At 45.3% G+C, this 22,120-nt stretch overlaps 1 protein-coding gene across 9 annotated transcripts in view; it reads left to right on the top strand.

Annotated features, from left to right (window-relative positions):
• fbrsl1 (fibrosin-like 1) overlaps positions 1 to 22,120 on the top strand; it is a 270,501-nt gene that overhangs the window by 217,928 nt on the left and 30,453 nt on the right. For all 9 annotated transcript variants that reach the window (XM_046034084.1, XM_046034076.1, XM_046034083.1 and 6 more), the window contains one exon: positions 16,626 to 16,674. In XM_046034084.1, the coding sequence (XP_045890040.1) occupies positions 16,626 to 16,674 (49 nt within the window). The remainder of the gene's footprint in view (positions 1 to 16,625; positions 16,675 to 22,120) is intronic.

Here is a 22,120-nt window from a genome sequence, read left to right on the forward strand (position 1 = left end):
GGGGGGGGGGGGGGGGGGGGGGGGGGGGGGGAAAGGAACTAAATGTCTGTTAAATATGTTGTTGATGCACTTAAGGTTAAAGCCGTGCTTAGGGAGGAATGTGTTCTAAAAGTATTGTAAATCCCAACTGGAACCTGTCTAAAATGTGAAGCTAATCCAAATTGGCTTATACTCCGAGACTTAAGCTGCCCTCTGCGAGAAACTCAAAGAAATATGGAAGTGCTGTAGAATTGCAAAACAACGTCACCAGTCATTCTGCAGACCGGTTAAGGCCAGCAGTACTAGAACAGTACTCAGACAGTGTTTTCACATCTTTGCCTGATGTTCTCTTCTGATTTACTAGACAGAGAGGAAGTTCATCCTGGGTCCTTGACTATAGCAGCTCCACTGCATTAAAACTGATAAATGTTTCCCTGGTGCTGAATCTGATTTCTGGATCCAGATCCACTGACACAGCTTCAACTGTGGAGCCCTTAGTCTGTCTCTCCCATGCATGTGTGGGATGCGTGTATTTCATTATCATCATCTCACCAACACTAGATAGCATCAGGTTTTCTGGTTGCCATCTAGCATTCATCTGTTGGTCCAGATTCAGTGTTCAAATTAAAACACAGAATATACTTGAACTGTATTTGTTATAATGTATAAGACCTTTCACAAAAGCCTTTGTCATGGAAGCAAGTAGTTCTCTCATTCACAGACATATGGGCCACAGGAGATGTGGATTGTTCTGAGGACATGTCATTACTGTATGACAGATGACACATAGCATGTGATGTTATTCATACTTCAAGGACGCTCCCCAAGCTCCACCACTTGCGGGTCCACTGTGGGAGATGGAGAATTTATGCCTATCCCTGTGGCACTTGGATCTACAGCTTAATCCTGACAAGGGACTTGCCATAAAACACTCTCTCTACACCAAAAGGAGAGGGAGACTTAACAGAAGAGGAAGCTGCTGTGGAGCGAGGCGTTTGGCAGGCTTGTCTTTTAATGCACACTGCAGAGATGTCTCTGTTTTTAACATTTAAGTTATAAATAATGCAAAGGGCCGCACAAGGCCAGTGGCTGTAAAGGGACAGGGAGGTGTTGTCAAAACAAAATACATTTTTTCTCCCTGTTTTATTGTATGGCAGTTCCTTCAGAGCTGGCTGTGTTATTAACTGCGCCGTGCAGCGGGGGATTTATGTGCAGGTCCAAATGGAAGTGACCAGTGACCTTTCCTGTGGCGTTCGCCAGCTCTCAAACAGCCAGACAATGGACTGCTTCGACAATGAGCCACGGTTCTTTGTCCCTCATCTCTTCCTATGTGATGTTATTTCCTAAATGTGGGCATCTGCTCGCTGAGAGACCTGGGGCATGTGTCTCTGCGCATGTTTTATTTTCTTTTTTTCAAATTTCTTTCTCTCGCAGCTCGAAATGTCAACTGTGTGCTGCACAAAGCAGCCATCCAAGGTCTTTTGAATACCCCCAGGTACTACTGAAGCCATAGGTCAGCCAGTCACTCAGTCAGTGGGTAATGTGTGTTTCATGCTCTTGGCTGAATGTGGTGAGCTCTTTGCAGTGGCTGCTGAGCAACACAGTGCCTGAGAGGCAGGGTGGAAGTGGAGCGGGTCACCACAGCGCTGTTATAGGCATTCTCCTATGATGTTGTTATTGTTGTTTTCTCCATCCCCGCTGACAAAGAAGTCCCTCTTCACTTCAAACAGCTTCTAAATCCCATACATATTTCAAAAGAGCTCTCCCTTTAATCCCCCCAGTCCTTCTGCAATTAGCCATTGACAGCAGTGCCTAGTGCAGTTCATGATCTAATAGAAGAAAGGGAGACAAACTAGAGATCCTTTGATTCTCAGCTACCGAGCATCTACTGCTCTCAGCCTGCTCATTGGGACCCATCTCAAGGAGAGGCGGAGACACTCAAGTGAATTCCCCCTCTTTTGAAGCTGCAGACCTGGGTCAACCTGTAATTCTGGCAGCTGGCCAGTTCCTTGCCTTCCCCTCATCTCTCTCTCTCACGATTTCCAAACAGTGCTTCCCCGAGAGCAGGTCGTGTCTTTTGTTACCTTTATGAGGCGTAATTAAATGTGCACGGCGTGGCACAGTGTTTGAGCAGGAACCCCAGGCGTGCCATTAGCCAGATGTGGCTGCTCAATCCTTAATGATAGAGGAACAGAGGCGGAGGAGACGAGCCCAGGAGTCCTTCATCACGCCATCCCGAGGTGTCGTGTGGGTCTAATTGCCCCATCGTTTTGTGCACCATACGAGCCCCCATGACACCTAGCTTCATGCATTCATTATGTAGTCTCCCAGTGCTACTTCAGGCTGTGGTGTTCATGTATAACCGGAGGTGGGTGGTACACTGCAGCTAGGCTTTTAGCCAGCAAGTATGATTCATGAGGGGAGTTCTTAACACCTTTTGTTTTGAACATTGCACGCAAGAAGTGGGGTGATGTACTGTGTAATGTAGTGCATTAGCAGTTTACAGCATCTGACTGGAGAGGGTTTCATTGTTATGTACTGTCATCATGTGAGACTGTGAGAGGGATAAAAGGGACATCTTTATATGTAGCTGCTGTTAAACATCACCAAAGCTGTACATTGGTATTTGTATTCAGGTTTGGTTAGATCATCAAGTGTTTTCACGTCAGTCCATGTTCTAATAGTTGAGAATTGATGTACATGTCCATGGAAGAGGAGCCAACCAGGAGAGTTAAGAAGCCACTTTTCTAGAAAACAACCTGCTTGTCTTTCTCTGCCTTGGGGACTGAACGCTGAATGATCAGCTCACATTCACACAGCGTTTCCTTCCAGCCTTGCCTGGGATCTTACTATTGAGAGTTCTCATATTTCCTCCTAAGCCCTTTCACTCGCAGTGTATTAAAGCCCCCTATCCCACTCCACCCCTCTCCCCATCTTTTAATCCAGCCCGCGTGTTTTTCCCCCTTAGTAAGCAGATTTGAGTCGGGAGCTTTAATTAGATGCGTCTTCTCCAAGATTCGGATGTGTCGGGTGGTCCGTGCACAGCCTGGGGAGCGTTGGGTGGAAATGGGCCTACATGCCAAACATACGGCACCCTCGCTGGAAAGCAGGCCCCTTCGTTAGTGAGGAACTGACGAGCTGCCGCTCACATTTGGGTAATTAACACCGCCACAGATTGTGGAACAGCTGTGCAATTTAGCACTGTGGCAACACCAGCGAGTCAAGAGAGACTCTGCAAACAGAGGATGGCTATGAAGTAGATTCATAGAGCACCTCACTCAGGCCTCATCCAAGCTCTCTCCGGTGGCCAAACATAATGCATATCCTCCGCTACTTAGCAGAATGGCATGAAAAATTATTAAATTCACATTATTTAAGGGAATTTTAGATGATGAATAATTAAACAAAACAACAAAAAAATAACATTACAGTTTGGATGCTGACCAGTCCAGTATGCTGTAAAAGACACTTTTTAAAAAAAAAGCCAACCAGTTCAGACGTTTTTGTCAGTCTGCAGTCGGTATGTTTCAACACTTTCCTTAAAGTCATGACCATGCGGAACAACTTAGATCCAGCATGGCTGCATCTAAGTACTGTTTCCATGGACAATTTACAGCAAGGTTTTGGGGCTAGTCATCAGCCTTGTCAACTGTTGAGAGTTACAGTGGAGAATAGATGGACCATGTGTAAAAAGCCTCTGCACTTTCTCTCCATGTAATTTAAGTTGCTTTTCATCTTTCTTTTCTTGGCAGTGCCTGGCTTGCCCCCACAAAACCAAATTATATGTGAGAAGTAATTAAAGCATCCTGGTCTCCTTTTTGTTTCTTTTTGATTATAGTTAATGCGTACCATTCCGCCCTCCACTTTTATTCGCCTTGTTTTTCATCCCCACTGATCCGCAACATCTGGTTTTGGGTTTAACCGTCGGGGAGTGGTGAGAGTGTGGGGGGAAAAATGCTGGTACACATGCAGTTTAAGCTTGAGTATTTCTCTTTTGGCTTCTACCTGATTATTACTGAAAAAAACACAAACATCCTGGGACATTTAGCTTTCTGTGGAGTTGTGAGCATTTTACAGTGACGGCCAAAAGAAAGTCATTTGCAGAGTAATGAAGGCAACTTGTCCATGTATGATTCAAGCTAATTTTATGTTTGGGTTATGTTAGATAAAGTCAGATTTCCCAAAAGTAGTAGCAATATGGAGCTGTGTAGTAAAGTGTGAGTCTTGTAGGGTTGAGCCCTATTGCCTCTCCTCTCTCTGGCCTATCAAGTGTCAGTGACAGTGACATGCCCAGGGCTGTCAGCAGGCCATGTCCTGGCTCTGTGCTCTGTCAGAGAGTGAATGGAGAGAGCCCAGGGAACTTGTTAAATTTCTGCTAAGCTAGGCTATGCTGACTTTGACAAGAGACATTTCCTTCCAATCTCCTCAGGTCCTCTGCCGCCATCATCAACCACAGCTCAGTGAGTGAACAGGGCAACGAAGACGATGCAATGATAATAATGTGAAAAATGTCTATCTGCAGTAATGCCAGGTGAAGGCAAAAGGACAGGCAGCCAGCCAGCCTCTGCAATGTATTCTGGGAGGCTGGGCCAAGCCCCAGCGGGGCTGTCATTTATTTATCTATCTGCAGTGTCTTGAGAGGTGAGGAGAGGAGAGATGGCAGAAGCTTCGCTCTACCAGAGGGGGCTGGCCGGCTCTTGAGGGATAGGAAATATAATTGGGCTGCTCTCACTCTTGGCTATGGCACCAATCAGACATTCTCCCTCCCTCTCTCACCCACCCCTGTTGCTTGCAGACATAGCTGAGGAGATGAGGCAGCGCTGGCCTTTCAGGCCCTGTGCAGGGACGACCCCAAACAAGACTTGTCACTTGTGCTTACAGTGGCATTTATTTGATCGGAGGAGGTTTTTCTTCCTTCCTTTCCTCCCCCAGCCCTTTCCTCTACATTCTCCCACTGACACTCTCTTTGGCCTGAGCTCTAATGCTGGAAACCTGAATGTAGCTTGGCTGCGGCTTTCCATGACTACTGCTGTGTGAGGCAAATGACTTTGCTGTGAGGGACAGGCCACCTGTTAGTGACAGGGTGGGGGCTGACTTGACAGAACAAGTGTAACTGTCAGAGAAGCAGGTTGAAGTCTCTACCAGCAGGAGGGAGAGGGAAAGGGGAGAACTGTTTCCACTGGCCTATCAACACCACATTGGCCCACACATGCCCCCTGCATTCCCCTACTGTGATCCAGTACTGTGGAAGCATTGCCATGTTAGCACAAACTTCTGAAAGTAGAATTTGTTTGGATAGTCAGTGGGAGAACTGGAAGGTTCCCAGCCTGTCTGTTTTTTGTGCGTGCAAGCATGCACGTATGTGCGTGTGTATGTGTTTCTGTAATAGGGAAGCGGGGGGTGTCACAGTGGTTGATAGTGTGGGTAGAGCACTGAAGCCTGTGAGCACATCTGTTTCAGCTACCCTAATTGCGTATGGAGTTATTGATCTGTGGTGGGTGCGAGGGCACTGTACCAGAAGTTCTTGCCTCCCCACATTGGCATCCCGCCAGGGTCCTGTCAAACATGGATGTGGGTGACGGCCTGGGTGGGATCCGAGTATTCAGAGAGCCGTTACAGGAGTGCAGCAAAGCGTACCAGGTCTCCAATTACAAGTTGGTGTGTGGCATGGGGTCGGATGCCACGCAGGTTCAGAAGGTCAGCTAGGCAGCCCCTGCCACAATGCACCTGAACATGTTTAAAAAACATTAACAGCAGAAACAGTAAACGGGGCTGGTAAAAATATAGTCTGGATCTGTAACAGCCCATATTCCTGTAGCAATGGCTGTGGATCCTTCACTGACTGTGCCCCAACCAGTGTGTTAGGGAATAACAAGAACAGCATGAATAAGGCATGACTTGAGCTCACACCCCTCACCCTTCATCATCCTACTGTGCCCAGCCTCACAGCTTTTAATGCTGGACACTCAACTAAATCCTTAATTGTACTGACAGAAAATATGTATGGGGAAAGATTCCCTGAGGGTTTCTCCTGTGGACCCCGTTTGATTGTTCATCTGGGTTCTGCTGGCTATAATGTTCGCTTTTTTCATTTGGGACTCTGTTTACATTCGTCTCTACTGTCCAACCAAATACATCTTTACCACTGACAGACGAGAAATCCAAACACCCGTTTTTCCTTCCCTGCTGGATGAATAAGAGGCAGGATAAAGGCCCTGGAGCCTGAACCAACTAATCCAAGGGTTCTCTCAAATGTTAGAAAAGGTTGCTTGAGCACACAAGCTACTGCCTTGACTTCATTTGTTTGCATATCTCTTATTCAAATACAGACAAGACCCACCTGAGCCACACTGAGTGTTTCTGGACGTGTAGATGTTGAAAAGAAGTTATAGGCAATAGAGGTTTCCATAGAATTACCTTAGAAAAACAAGGACAAGTTTTTAAATAACACAGCTAATTAAACCAGTTATCAGTATCACTGAGACAATGAGCTAGAGCAGGCGTCCTTTTGCAAACTCAACATTTAAGAGTGTAATTGTCAGGTTTGTTCAATTGGTAAGAAACTGGTTTGTTAAGGTGATCCAGTGCTGCAGTAATGAGCTGTTTAACCTTGCTACGCTGAGGGGAAAAAATCAATCTAACGCATAATGTATACACACTACAATAATGTCACCAGCGGCAACATACTGGAAATGAAAATGAGTGGCCTCTGCATGTGACTTGGCGTCCTTTTGCACATGTAACCTGCTCATACACGGAGACTCCCAAGGAAAACAAAGCTTTTAACAAGCGCTAAGATATTCATTGTTACCATGTACAAGCCCAGAAAAAAAGTGTATTAGTGCTCCAGGGTATATTTTTTGCCCGTTGTTTTTTCTTTCCACTTGAATAATTTAAGAGGTGCATGTAAGACAAAGTTGCATTCACTTGCTTCATTATATTTTAATCCAGAGCAAATGATGCGCTGCATACGGTTGGCATGGCCAACAACTTTTAATAGTGCTCTCTGCAGTGACTGCTCATAAATCTGCCCTTGCAATGCAAACACATCAAATATATCCTCCTCACCCTGCCCTTCTCCTCTGTCCAGGGATTTGTGTTCAGATGGATGCCAGATCAAATTCCTCCACAGGTGTTATGTTATTATCAGAGATAACAGCCGGTGGGTTTACACAGAGTTCGCCAGGGCTCATAAAAGAAGCTAAGCTCACAGAATAGACAATTACAACACATCAGGATGTTATTATTGTGCAATTACTGGAAATGCAGGTTGCTGTGAGTGATGATCTGAGCTCACCTTAAGGGTAATAAAACTGACCTCCGGTGAAGTAACGACGGGCTGTCAGCACTCTGTGCATGGAACTATAAACCACAGATATTGTAAGTCTATGCAATTCATAACTATTTACCACACAGTAAAAGTAGTGACTGATCATTGTAATTGAAAACCACCAGTAACATGGCTGTTGTCAAGGTCAGGTCACAGTGTGGTGTGCTAGAATGATGTTACACAGTAAGTGTGAAGTTTAAATCCATAAGCTCTCTCACAAGGTCTCTGCAGTTGTCGCGTTGGTGTTAAACTAGCTTGTGCTGGACTCCCTAGAGGTACAGTTAGCTCATCACTCCCTCCCATACAGAGCAAAGCTCCTGGCATGTCCCGCTGATATGTCATCAGGGCTATTTATACACTCCCACTCACCCCACATTAAGTTACACATCTGGACTTATGGCTATGCCATGTCACAAAAAAGATGTGGTGGAGGGGGAGGGAAAATGTCAATGAAAAGACAACATCAAAGTCTAAAGAATGCATTGCTGTGACAAATCAGTGGGTGTGCTGAGGGCTGCAGGGGTCCATGTTCTATATTAAATTCCTTTTGTTACCTCAGAACACAACACACTCAATCTGAGCAGACCTCAGCAGCAGCTGGTATGTATACTGGTAAATAAACATCTCTTTACTTCCAATAGCAATCTCACCTCTCTATGTTTGGTAATGAAATGAAAGTCTGCCCATTGTAAACAGTGTCTTATACTGGAAACAGTGGCCCCCAAAAACCACCACCACCAGTCTCCCCCTTTTATAAGGGCAGCTGAGCGGTTAAGGTATTTCTAAAGGTGACTGCCTGGGCGTTGGGTGTCCTGTCCAACCCTGCAGTTAGGCCCCAGGGAGAAGCTTGGGTTACAGCTGCCAGAAACCTGAGGCCTGATGTCTGCATCAAAAGTAAATTCCACTTAACATGCCACATCCCTTTCCAACATGACCTGGAGGCTTTGGAGGTCTGAGACTCCTTTATATAGTGCATACCATGTTTGTTTGTGCTAGCCGGGTGGATAGTGTGCCTTAAAGTGGCAAGGGGTTGGTGGTGTGAGACTGATGGGACATTTGGCAACGGGTGCCAGTTTTCCCTGCCTCATTTCCAGTTTTCCACTCCCCCCACTTGCCACCTCCTGTCCTCCCCAACTCCCCCCTCATTCCTCTGCAAGGCAAGTGGCAGTATTGATCTTGAGAGCCTGGCCGACTTTTATGGTTGCAGCAGACATATGAGCAAGATGCCAAGATGAATTCCTAAATTCCCCTCATTTCAGCTGCTGTTGCAGTTTAAGAGAGATGCTGTTACTAAACCAGCATCAACAGCTTCACACCCCTCATTGCACTGATAAACTGTGAGCTCAGCAGAGAGCCAAGCTGAAAGGTCAGGGATCACCGGCATCTAGTGTGTGCATGGTGTAGGGTTTAGGAGGCTGAGGGATGTAGAATGACTGGTGTGGAGGCTGGTTGTTTGGAGCCCCCATAGTTTCCCTAACCTGGAGTCAGCCTTTAACTCCCACTGGTATTAGAACAATATTTATTTGTGTTAGAGGGGAGGTGATTCATATTACTCAAAATCATTGGCATAGTACGGGTGAGATCTTCCTCTTGCTGCGCATTTTTTCCTTCTCATTAAAGGTGTCCGTGCCCAGAGGAGCAAACCAATGCCTACCACACATTTCCATCTAGTGCCAGCTCTGCCTTTTCTTCTCTTTGTGTGCTGCCTTTCACTGCAGAAGAAATTCTCTGTGTGTGGGTTGAGGCAAGGGAAAGGGTCACAGCTTTTCTATCGCTGCATTATTTAAGATCCTGTCGAGTTTTGTTTTTTTCCCCTTTTAGCAAATTCATCCAAGACAAAAGCGCAGTACAATCTTAAGAGAGAGGAAGAAAGGAAGAATGTAACTTGTGTAGCCTGAGGTGGGCTATGACTCACCTACACATTGTTCAGATGGAGTGAAAAGAAAACAAGTTCAATAGGAGTTTCTATTGAGCTGTGCTTAAAGCCACCTTTCTCTTAACAAGCTGCAGTGAGAGGTGGTTTGCCTACCAAGCTTGCCTGCAGCTCTCCGCAGGGCGATTATGTCACGGCGGGCCAGTCAGAATGATGTGTATCTCTCTGTTATAAGGCAGCTCTACTGCAGCAAAGACTCTGACTAGGAATATTATTATTATCTCCTCTAGGATCCTCTACACAGCAACAACGGTGCCGCATTGTGAGAGCTCTGGAGAAAGCTGTTTTTTGAAATAATCCGCCTGTCTGTTATTCTGCCTCTCAGACAATAACATCCAGAAAGTCTTTTTTACTTTCCACCACCCACACTGACAATGGCGTAAAGCTTTATAACAAAAGGATGATGTGGATATGGGGACAATCAGTTTCCGTGACCTGTCCAATAATACCTCCTCACAGCAGCCCCGAGGGAGGCAGGATTTGGTTGTGGCTGTTGACCAGCCAATCAGGGAGAAGTGAGCCATGTCTTAAAGAGCTATCTGCCATCTCAGCTGCCGAGAAGCCATGGAGAGCCAAGGAAAGCCACCGGAGCTCTTGATCTGTATCGGGGCCAGAGAGTAATGACGAACAGCCCCCCGATTCCACCGAGAGATTACCTGCGGTTCTTATCACTGCTGGCACACATTTTGACATTAAAAAGGAAAGGAGGCCACGCCCTTTCCATAGTGAGCTGTGCTCTGCCAAACAGAGTTACAGCGAACTCCTGCTTTTGTTTCTGCATTGCCCATTGCCTTTATCTCTCTATCTATCTCGCTCTTGCCCCATTTCCATGGTCTCCAGGGGGACTTAATCAAACTACAATGGTCACACTGACCCTTATCTCACCCTAAAAGAGATACTACTAGCACCCCACCACCACCACCATCCCAATTCCGCTAAGCCTGACAAGGGAGTACAGCCACGCATGCTTTTAAACCACTGAGCTCAGATCTGGTGTTGCATTAATTGAGTTAAATGGATTGCGATGGTTGAGATGATTTGTCTGTCGGCTTTTATTGCTGCAATTTAGACTGTGCCTCATTGCATTATGCCACTTAATGAGAGCCCTTCGCAGCCGTTTTGTCTCTGCAGGTATTAACATGCAGAGGTTCACTTCACAGGAGAAAGTGGGAGTGTGCTAGCCCTAATTTCCTGCAAAATTTAGTAGGATAATCAACTGAAAGCACTTCCTCTGACTCTGTCATTGACATTTCGTACATTGGATTTCTTTACTTTTTTCCCATACCTGTTTCTCATGCCCTCTCTGTTACTCTGTAGGGTGTTCTGTAATCTGTAGGGTTGAAATTTTGGCGTTCCCCGACCTTATACTGCCCCCCACCAGCCCACCTCCATCCTTCATTCCGGACCTTTGCAGGACATTTGAATAGGTCTGGATCCTCTCCGGTGAAATATGCCTTGTCCTTTTTCCTTCATTTCTCCTTATCTGGTTAGTGCTGGCTGTGGGCCTGCTGAGGCGTTGATTTGTGACCCTCTCTGTCTGCAGCGGCGAGAGGCTTTAATGCAATGCGTGCCTCTGCCCTTCTCCCTACTGATGAAACAGGCCCCTGCATTCCCCTGATAGACTGCTAATTTGTATACTAAACTGACAGGCAGCCGTGATAAGGGCTAGCAACTGCTGCACAGCCGGGGGAAGGAGGGAAGGGAGGAGTGGTGTGGGGTGCAGTAAGCGAGACGGAGGGTAATATTTTACACAAAGCTCAAGCCCCCCTGCTCCTCTCTCGGCATTCATTTCCCTGCGTCTGTTGCTAGGGGTAGAGGGAGCAGGAGTTGTCAGCCCTGGCGTACACACACACACACGTTATACATGCCTATGAAAATGGCACTCAGGGCTAAGTATTAAGACATTTGTGTGTGTTTTGTGTGTGTGCAAGGGGAGACCACTCCATTCTACATGGCCACTACGGAATTCATTATAATCTTAATGATGCTCCAGTTGAGGCGAGTATCTGTTGGTTGACAGTTGCGTGGGAGGTTTCTTCTCTCTTTTCCGTGCATGCTGTACATCCCATCGTGCTCGCTGGGGGTTTGCAGTCTTGCTGGCCCACACCTGTTCTGACAAGCATGCGGTAGCGGCGGTGGTGGTGATAGTGGTGGGTGGGAATTGGAGGTAAGGTAGATGGAGCCTGTTCCCTGCCCTGGGAATGTGTAGCACCGCTGCGGCTTATAATAAACGACCGCTCGGGAGGTCATTAAGTTTCTGGAACGGTGCGAGGACAAATGCAGGGGAGATAATTAATTTGGTGTCTCCCATTGCAGCCTGGGAGCTGTAGGCCCACTGTGCTTGGCTAATGCGGCATTTATTGTTAAAGCAGCATTAGCGGACGTCTGGGTTGAAAGGGTAACAATAGTTGAAGGCCCTGAGTGGGTGGTGATAGAAGTGTTTTTCAAAGCCCTGAGCTACTCCCACATGAACAGAAAAAATCAGGCCCCTGCTAGGGTTTTACTGACTTTTACCATATCAGTACTGATAAGCTTCTATATGTCCGTGTTCATGATCATTGTGTGACCTTTAAACAGTTTTTTATACACAGAAAACAAAATATAATCAATTCAAACCAGAACATCCCATAAGAATCATTCAACGGTTTACTTAAGACAACCATTGTTGCACTGCACTTAAAACACCATGCAGGGAAGTGCAGCAGCAAGTGGGTGTGTGTGGGTGTGTGTGGGTGTGTGGGTGGGAGATGTAGTGAGTGTGGATCCATGGACAGATCTAGGTTTGACCAGGGTAATTGAGAGCCTGATCATCCATGCCAGGATATGTGCCCTCTTGCCCGTTTTCCTTCTTCTCTTCCTCACACTCGCTTTTTTCTGTTCTCTTTCTTTCGTGCTACCTGTTAAGTCTTTTAGCGCCATATCCAGTCACATTAATACAGCACAGAGTAGCCGTAAACTCTTGTACAGGACCGTCAAATGTTTTCGCCTACGCAACCCACTCATTTAGCAGCAGTGTGTTGTGTTTGTTTCCTATGCTTCATTACCCATGATTACACAGTAGGACAACATGCTTTTAGCTTTAGCTGCACTGGTGGTGGTTAAGTTGATTTCCATCTGCCTGTATGCATAGTTTTGTACAAATGATGATCTTATGTTGTGCTGCCTGTTAAAATGGTTTTGATATTGAGCTGCCAGTCTTTTTATAGAGTTTCCTGGACAAGTGAGAGAAATGTTATTTTGAAAACGTGTTTCTCTTATTTGGGTTTGTGGTATATAAGTGTTAAGATTAGCTGCCTTACCACTTGTCCTACAACAGTCTGTCAAGAACATAGCATGTGCGAAATAACTAAATTGTAATTGTAGGCTTTGTAGGCATGAGCCCACAACAAAGCCCACTGACAGGTTTCTTTGTTTTCACGGTACAGCTGTTGTGATAGCACTGCCAGCCTGTGTAAAAATTATATCTCTACCAGGGAGGGGAAGGGTTTTAACTGCTTTGCTAGGAGGGTGTTTGTTAGGAATTTGGTTTTATTTAGTCTGGGTTTAGCCTAACCTCTGGCTGCAAGATTTCTACCTGTTTGGAGATTATTTTCCCAGCTTCAAGGAATGCAGGGCGTGCAATAGGAGCTCTCAGTTCGAAGGTAGATGGACGGCCTGGGGATTGTTTGAAATGAAGCAGGAGGTTTGCTGGGTGGGGGGTTGTTGGGAGAGAAATTGGTCTCTCAGCAGTCTTTACTAAATGAGGTTAATTGAATCTGGGTAATTGCTGACCTTCCTGTCTCGGTGAAATCACAGCCTTAACTGATCAATGCCTTTCATAAATCTATGCCTGAAGGTCATTCAGTTGATTATACCGCCCTCCCTTGCTGCCTTCATCGCCTCGCTCAGTCGGCCTATTGTGCTTAAATTAAGCGGGGAAGTGGTTTAACACTAAAAAAAAAAAGTGCAATTAAGCTTGTCTCAGATTTTCTAAATTAATTAGCTTGCTGTGTTGTTAAGTAAAAGCGATGTGGACATGGAAAATTTACAAAGACTTTTTCCCCTTGCTTCTTTGCCGTGACAGCAAATGCATTTCGCCTCGCAGTAAATGTCTCACTTATTGCTAGCGAGGGTTTCTGCCTCTCTGCTCTCCCTCTGCGGCTCTGCTATTATCTGGAGATTTATACAGCCAGTAAGTCATTGGTGTTCACGGAAGTTGGGGACTTTTTAAAACAAACAGAAGTGTAATTTGTAATTTGGCATTCCCTAAATCTGGGAATTATGGCTCTGCATGTGGCTCTTTTGGGAGTTAGCACTCTGATGGTGGGTTTACTGGCCCAGCTCCCTCTCTGGCCTCCTTCTTTTTCTTTCTCCCCCTCATTCCTTTTACGCCTGCCGAGGAAACGGAAGGATTTCACAGCTGCTGAGAGCTGGGCCCCGGCTGGGCCCTATGACCTCCTTCTTGCTTTTTTCCCCCTCCCTTAGTCTCGCTCCCTTTTTTCTCCCTCTCTCCAGCAGTCTCTTTCCTTAGGGAACTCTTGTGTGGCTCAGAGGAAGCTGAATCATAAAGCATGGCTAATGAATAGAATAGGGAAGGAAAGCTGAGGCCTGCTGACGGCCCTCCAGAGAGGAGGCCAGGCCCCTGAAGCCCCAGGCTCAGATAGCAGACGGCCCCCTCAAAGGTCAGGCTTCCTGCGGCCCGCTCCAAGGGCTTTTGGCTCCCAGGCAATGTGGCTTGCATTTCCCCCATTATTTTTTTTATAAATGGTTAAATTTCCCTGTTTCCTTTGGAAAACCTGGCCTTTGCTCCTCTTTTTTTCTTTGTCTGTCTCTTTTTCTCTATATATATTTTCCCTCTGTCTCATCTTTCCCTGTCTCTGTTTGATGGCATCCAGGTTTGCCTCAACAAAGAGAGTGTGAAGAATTTGTTATACATGACCTCTGCACACCACAACCGCAGGCAGCTCAGACTGCCAGTAGCACAGCCCCGTGAAAAAATGTCAAATTGACCAGCGAAACCCAGAAAGTTCTGCAAAAACAACAGCTAGCCAAATCAGGGCTCTGCTTTGACATGCCTTTTTAAGAAGTGCTTTTGTAAGCCGGCCTTGTAATTGTAGATTATACAACTGACTCATGCAGACTTGGCAGGTGCAAAACACAGCATTAAAACCTAAATATTGGTTGTTGATGTTACTTGGAATACGTTTGGAGTATAAAACAGCTCACTGCACACTCAAAATGGCATGTGTAGGAATAAGGAGAACTGGGTCGTCTTGGCACATGGTAAACACAGCATTTTCTGTTCTCTTTCTCAGGAACGTTATGTCTGCCTTGCTCTCTGGATAACCACTCTGGTCATAACAACTGTTATAGTGAGCTATGGCATGACCTACCCTGTTTTTTTTTTTTTGCTTTTGTGACCCTGTACCACACTAAGCAAGTCCCTGGGCCAGCTCCCGTGTCCATTTGACAAGCTTCATTTCATTCTGAGCCCATATTTTTCTTCTAGGGCCTCCGGGGCCGCGATTCAAGGCTGAGGTTGTGCTGCTGCAGTGCTGAGGCTTGGTACTGGAGCGTTTAATGTTGTCCAAAGCTAACAAAGAGCCTGTGTTGTAGCCTGGCGCCCTGGTTCTGGGAGACTGAAAGAGGGCAATGCACCACACTCTGTCTTTCCTTTATAGTCTTTCGCTTCGTCTACTGTAAGAGGAAACAGGAAACATCTCCATTCAGATGAGTGTTCGCCCTCCTTTTAATGTTCCACTTATCAAGACAAAACCAAAGAGGTGTTGTTGACCTCTTCCTACATTTGCATCCGGTCATTGAACTACCATAAATACAGAGGTTTACCAGTCTTTCTGGTATACTATAGTTTATTAAACTCATACTAACCTAGTCACAACTGCTCCAGCTGACACAACTGCTTTGTTGTCTTTCATTATGGTTTCCACCTGTATCTTATATGGCTGCTGTGTGAATAAATCAAATTGTTGAGAGAATCGGTGCTTTCCTTCAGCGTTGTTGTGGTTAGCGCACAGACGAGACATCAAGCACAGACAGGCAAACACTGTGGAGAACAGTAACACAGTGGCAGTGAAGGAGAAATTGGGAGGTCTTGGAAAGAAGAGGACGTCCTCAAAACACTTGTGAAGAACTAACACGGATGCCAAGGACAGCCATCTGTGTTTACAAAATCATTTGCTTTCTCTTTTTGTCTCTGTCTCTCTTGCACTCACTCTGATTCACTGTTCATTCTTTACATATGCTCCCTTTGTGCCGCATAAAATACAAGCATGGCAGTTAAGGACACTTGGGCCCTTTGGTAGGAACATATGTTCAGCTCTTGCAGCTTTTTACAAGTGTGCAGAACTCAGATGAGAGGATCTAAAGCAAAGGGAAATTATGGATTTAAACAAAACCCCTATATGGGCTGATATTACAGGCTGAGGAGGATTTTTATTGTTAATATTATCTCCCAAGCGCACAGACTTTTTGCAAGGTATTTTGCACAATTCCAGGTTTTGGTGGATTTAATGCTTTTCAGTCAAAGTGTTTAAAAACTTCCCATCTGGCCATTGAACTTATATTTTTGTCAAACTGTGTGGTGTGTTTTGATTTAGGTGGTGGTTGCCAGAATCTACATATCCATCTAAAGCAGAGAGGAAAATACCTCGCAGTGTTTAGTCTAGAAGTCTCCACTATCACCTCATAGTGAGATGCCTTTCTTCCTCAAGGGACTATACCTCCATTTGACTATAGTCCACCAGGTTTCCACTGCTTACTGTCAGTCACATCAGCCTAATCAGTAACAACTGTTTCTTGCCCAATAAATGCTCATGCGGATGACAGATCATCTGTTTACTTCCAATATGGGCTGATATTGTTTTTGATTTTGAATTTGAAGTAAGGATATTGCTTTTTGAGTAGAACCACGTTCTATTCATGAGATGCTATTTCTTTCAAAATATGGCAGAACAAAATGTGATTTCTGAGCAGCAGCGTGTACGCAGGAGACTTTGTGCTCTAATGCTGCATAGCCACCTTACTGACTTCCTCGTCTTTGACAGCATTTCTTTTGAGAATTTTCAAGTGGCACAACAGTGCCACCTAATGTTACCTCGACAGGAGAAAGCCAGACAGGGACCATCAGGTACAGAGGGAGCTCTTCTCATTGGCTGTCTTTGATTGACCATATTATCTCTTGTGTGGCAGCTGGACCTTTCCTCCAATCACTTGTGGCTGAAATAAACCTTTTACTGGGCAGAAAAAAATGCGTGTCACTGCTTACATTAGTTCTGATGAATAATCTTAGATTATATTAGTCAGATCTTTTTTAATAGGACTGACCTGACTTTGATTTAGCTGATCAGACAAATTCACTAAAGGTCTGCATTCTTGTTTTTCCAGGTGTCTGATGTAGGATCGGAGAAGCTCTTTTCCCCTACCACACCCAAAGGTAAGAGCCTGCTCTATTTTCTTTCCGCCTATGCCTCATTCATACTCATAACAACAACTGGGTTTTGCGATTTAGTCCAAATCTCTAATCCTGCTGCTTCTATTCAGATTTAAATGTCAGCAGACATTAACAAGGTCTGGTGACTACATATGCATACATTTTTGTCTGGGTGCGGAGTGGCGTTTCTTGGACGACCCTGCCAAAGGCTTAGTCCTCCTACATATTGGTTCATTAGAGGGGATTTAGAGCCTCCCTGCCACATGCTCCCACAAATGGGAACTTCCCTCAGGCAAAACAAGCTCTCTGACAGCAGGCCTGGACTATAATGGATGCCAAAGGAAAGAGAGAAAGAGCTTTGTCAGCCCCCCAGACAACACAAACTCTGTGTCAGTGTGTTCACATATGCATATATGTGGATTATAAGGCCTTTGCTTTTGGATGTTCATGCTGTAGCCTGCACCTGTATATTCACTAATACACTGATGCCTGCCACGTCGGAGCAGGGAGAAAGGTGTCAAGTAGTGGATGCAGGGAGGCGGGGAAGGGAGGAGAGGCACGATCAGCTAGTGACAGACAGCAGCATGCAGACCACAGCCCCCCAGGGCAGGAACCAGAGCCATTAACACAAGCAGAGGGAGAAGTGCAGAGCAGTGCAAACTATGGCCAAATGGGGGAGGTGGGGGTGGGGGGTCAGCTAGATCAGCTTGCCACAACTGGAATGTTAAAAATGTCATAATAATAGACACAGTGTAAGTGTAAACTGGGATATCACATAAACAGAAATGATCAAACTAACTATACATAGATTTTACTGTATTTGTATTTTTTTTGTATTTGTATGTTACTATAACAGGGACAGAGATCATTGTCAAAAAATAGGCTATAAACCAGTTTTTTTTCATTTTTTACATCTTCAGTTATTTTTTTCATTTAATTTTGGATAATAACAAATTAGACCTTTTTGTTTACCTCGATTTTATTCACCTCCACATCAGAACATCCTCTGTGAAAGCTAGATTCCCTCTCAACAACAAATGAAGGTGTTGCTTGGTTTAGCACAGTAGCGTCGACTGCTGAGTGGTAAAGCGTGGCTGACAAGGAGGAGAGAAACCAGGCCTGCCGGCTGTGTGATGTAGATGACCTGTGACCAGGGTCGGCCTCGCGAAACCAGCGTTCACAATGACAATGACTTCCAGACTTGCACGGTTTAGAAAACAACTAGACCGCATCCGACTCCATCTATTCTACACAGGGCTGCTGGACTACTGCTGTTGTCAGCTGTCAGGGTGTTGACTTATTTTCCCAGCATGCCCATACAGAACATGGCTGAATATAAACATACTCTGCTGTGAAGAACTGCTAGTGCAGGCACATGCACAGACAAAGCCATTGTCTTTTACACACACCCACTAACTCAAGCACCTCGTGTCATCTGGCGAACGAAGGCCACTGTGGATCTTGCTAATGTGCACACAGGGCTGAGGATTAGGCCCATGGAATTACATCCAGATAATCCAATCAGAGTCTCTCCTGATTGTCACACAGATCAACCAGATCCTGTCGGGAAGAAACATTAATAAGGGCACCAGATTAGAATTAGGGGTTAGAAAGGGTGAGGCAGCAAAGAAATCAGCAGTTTGATGAAGTGATTTGGTGACAATGATGAAGAAATTACAAAAGAAGTTATTGCTACAATTGCAGAGCTGCCACCGGCCAGCTCTCTTCTTCCAGTCCAATGTTGTTGTTTTGTGCTGTAATAGATTCTAGGACAGTGTTTGTTTTTGGCCTAGACTGTGTGTATAATGCGTGTGTGTAATACAGAGCAGCCCACAGGATGTTTTGCTGTGGTTTAGAATGCAGCGTATGTGTCCCATTACCAGTCTCGCTCACAGTCCTGTGGGACCAATGAAAAGCCTGCTTTCCTCTGATCACCAGGCCTGTCGAGCTGTTGGCTGGGAGACACTCAGATGCACGCGCGCACACACACACACATACACACCCACAAACATTATGGCATACATAAATATATAATGCTGCGATGATGTTTGGCTTTTACATTTCGCTACGTAATGAGCGTTTCAACATTGTGCTCCTTTCTGAACTTTATTTTGGTGAGCAGTTACGGGTACAAACAGCTGAGGTTAACTCCAAATTGCACACAGGCCCACAGTGTGTCATGTTAATGAAACAGTTCAGGATTAATTGAGGAGAGGAAAGACCAACATTGTAATCAGCGAAGGCAGAGCACTGTAATTATGCAGGCAGAACATGGTTTGGGGTAAAACCCAGACACCTATGCCTACTTTGTCTCATATTTACTTTTCATCATCTCTACATTGCTTGTCTTTTGACAACCTATTACAACAGTACCAATAACAGCACAAGCACACACTGTGCAGTTCTCTTTGGATGTTGTTACCCAAGAACTAGCACAAGTTCTGCTCAGTGTCTGTCTGTGTTGGTGGTTATGAGGTAGGAAGGTACAGCAAAGGGCAAGCATTATCTAACAGTTATTGGTTTTTGTTTATTTCCTGTTTTAAACTTCCTGCAAATTATTGATTTCCTGGAGGATGGCGTGTTTAAGTAAAAGCACTATGAAGACTTGTGCTCCACTCGGGGCTACTCTTATTGAATCGCAGGTCAGAGTTTACCGTTGTCACTTGCTTGAAGGCGAATAAGAAGCTAAATGTAGCTGCTGAGCATGCACAGGGCACCTCCACAGAGCACAGATAAACACTTCACTGGTAGGCCTTCTTATAACATTTCACAATGCTGCGCCTATGGAAGTGGTGGGGAGTTCTCACCTAGCTGTCACTGGCTCGAAATATCTGAGAAGAACACTTTGGAATCTTCAGAGACTATGTTGAATGCTGTGGAGTTTGGAGCAGTAGGTATAATCTAGGCAAAGGCAACATCTTTTACTGCCCCCTTGTACTCTTGCTGAGGTCCTGTTGTCCTAGCTGGGTGCTACCTGGTGTGAGGATAAACCTGTCTGCTATGCGGTCCACCAGACAAACCTGGGGCATCTTGGGATAGCAGGAGAAAGATTGGTAGAAAACCCATTTCTGAAGTGGATTTGTGCCCTTGTAATCCTGATTAATTTTGACCCGTTGTGCTCATTTTAAACAGAGCATTACAGTAAGCGTGAACACAGCAAGCTCCGGGGCGAAACCAGGAGCTTAGCGGCTTTGGGAGGCTTAGCTGCAGATGGCATTTTAAGCCGGACTTAATAAATTGTTTCCATTAAACTTACCGGCCCACACATACTGGATTAGACCAGTGGAACAAAGGAAGGAGAGAGCGTGCAGACGAAGGAGAGGAAAAAAAGCACACACACACAACTCCCATCATGCACATCTGACTCTGTTAACATCTCTCTGAGGCCACATGAAAGGTGAAGACAGGGTTGCTGTGGTGTTCAGGGAGATAGAAGCTTTTGGACATGAATGCAAAATCCACTCACTTTAGATCTCTTGGATCTCAGGGATGTCGGACCAATTTGCTTAATTGACACAGAAGTAAACAAACAAAAAAGATGCATAAACCATTTAGCTTGGTGGTGGATTTAGGGCTTATCCTCTAACTGTTTATATATAAACACATTACCAATGCTGTAGCTTAAGGATTTAGGATCTGCCCATACCCTTTTATATGGAGCCCTTTTACTCATATATCAATCTGCTATTGTGGGAAATCAATTCCTTATGGTAGAACCCCACCCCTTTTTCTATCCTTAGCACACCTCTGCTGTACCTCCTTCCCCCATCAGCTCATGGCTTGCTCCATAAGCTCTCATTATGTGCTACACAGTCCAGGGTCCCTGTGTCGAATCGCTAATCAACCACCCTGTCTGCAGGCCTGCTCTCTCAATAGGTGCTGAGTGGCCTTTGTTCCGCCACTGCTGTTTGCTGCATGTCAATAAAAGAGCTATGGCCGCCTCCTCCTCCTCCTCTGTTACCTGGGCCAGCCATAGCTACAGGCCTGCTCCTGCAATGCAAGCTTCAGGAAAATGAAACACAGTCTCGCCTCCTGGATTCTGAATGCTAGAGAAGGGAGGAAGGATGGTGATTCGAGAGGGAGCAGCAAGGTCGGGGTGGATTGAGGTTAGCCCAGGAATAGTGAAGTAGATGAGAGAGCATGTTTGTATTCGGCTGGCCAGCTCTCCTCTGGCCAGGTCAGTGTAATGTATCACTAACCTCGGCGGCCGGCCTGACTGTTTGCAGCCTCTCACCCATTAAATAATGAATGGAGGTTGACCCTCTGACCAACAAATCAGCTTTTCGCCGCCGCTGAATCAGGATAGAGTGGAGGTAGATGGAGAGTGTGGCTGGCTGGCTGGCTAGCTGGCTGGCAGGCAGGCAGGCAGGCTAGATGACTGGGAGGCACATGGTGTTGGAAAAACACAAGGGCTGCAGGGCTTCACACAGCAGATTAGCAAGCACTGGAATTGGAAGCAGCCATCACCGCTGTGGAATCTAAGCCTGGTGAAACTCACCTTCAATACCTACTATGATTTGTTTGACAAAGTCCAGGCAGCCTGCAGGACATGCTTTCTTATTTAGGAAGGCCACTAAGGAGCTGGAGGTTGGTAGTTTTGGATGCATAAAAGAAACCATCCCTCTTGCTTCTAGGGTTGAGTATCGTTTAAAAATTTTACGATACCTGTACAAAAACCAGTACCCTTAAAGTGATACCGATACCAATAGAGTACTTCATTTGATACCTTGCATAAAATGCCACCTGCTGAAGCCATAGCAGTTGATTGGTAGCCTATTATTTTTTTTATTGTTGTTATGGACAAGCAAGGTTATCTATTTTATTAGGCTACATAAAAGTATTGGGAAATTGTATCAGATCGCTCCTCATCCTAATTAGTTCATCCTCACGGGTAGTATTATACGGGGAAAGACTGCTTGCAAATTTTTTTATATTTGAATCACGTAAGAGGAGTGAAATAGTTTAGTGACCGAATAAGTTGTGGGAAACTAATTTAAGGTAATTTTTGATACCTGTGTTGAAAGTAAACAACGGAAAATTATTTTGTTAACTTTCGATCAATAAACTGAATTGAAAGATCTCCGCGAGTGCTTTTCTCTTTATTGGTGAGTCGCAAACCTCCTCCAAAAACGACAGTCACAAGTATAAAACGAGTAAGGAGTCCCTTTAAACAAGTCACTAAACTACACTAACGACTCACAAACAGAGGAAAAGAGAGGCTGCACGTCCAGCTGATCAAACCAACTACATCTGGCCAATGGCAAATAAAAATGTACAGAGAAGTGTTGCATGATACCAGAAGATGAAACCAACAGAAAGTCAAGCTTGTGGTGATAAACTTGCTACAGTGATGAGCATGCATGAGACCGCAGCCAAAGGTGAGCGGCTGTTTAAATCACGCATGAACTTGGCGGGTGCAGGCCTTTTTTATACAGTTTATGGTGCAGGT

This window comes from Micropterus dolomieu, linkage group LG21, assembly GCF_021292245.1.
Source record: "Micropterus dolomieu isolate WLL.071019.BEF.003 ecotype Adirondacks linkage group LG21, ASM2129224v1, whole genome shotgun sequence".
NCBI classification, from domain to species: domain Eukaryota; kingdom Metazoa; phylum Chordata; class Actinopteri; order Centrarchiformes; family Centrarchidae; genus Micropterus; species Micropterus dolomieu.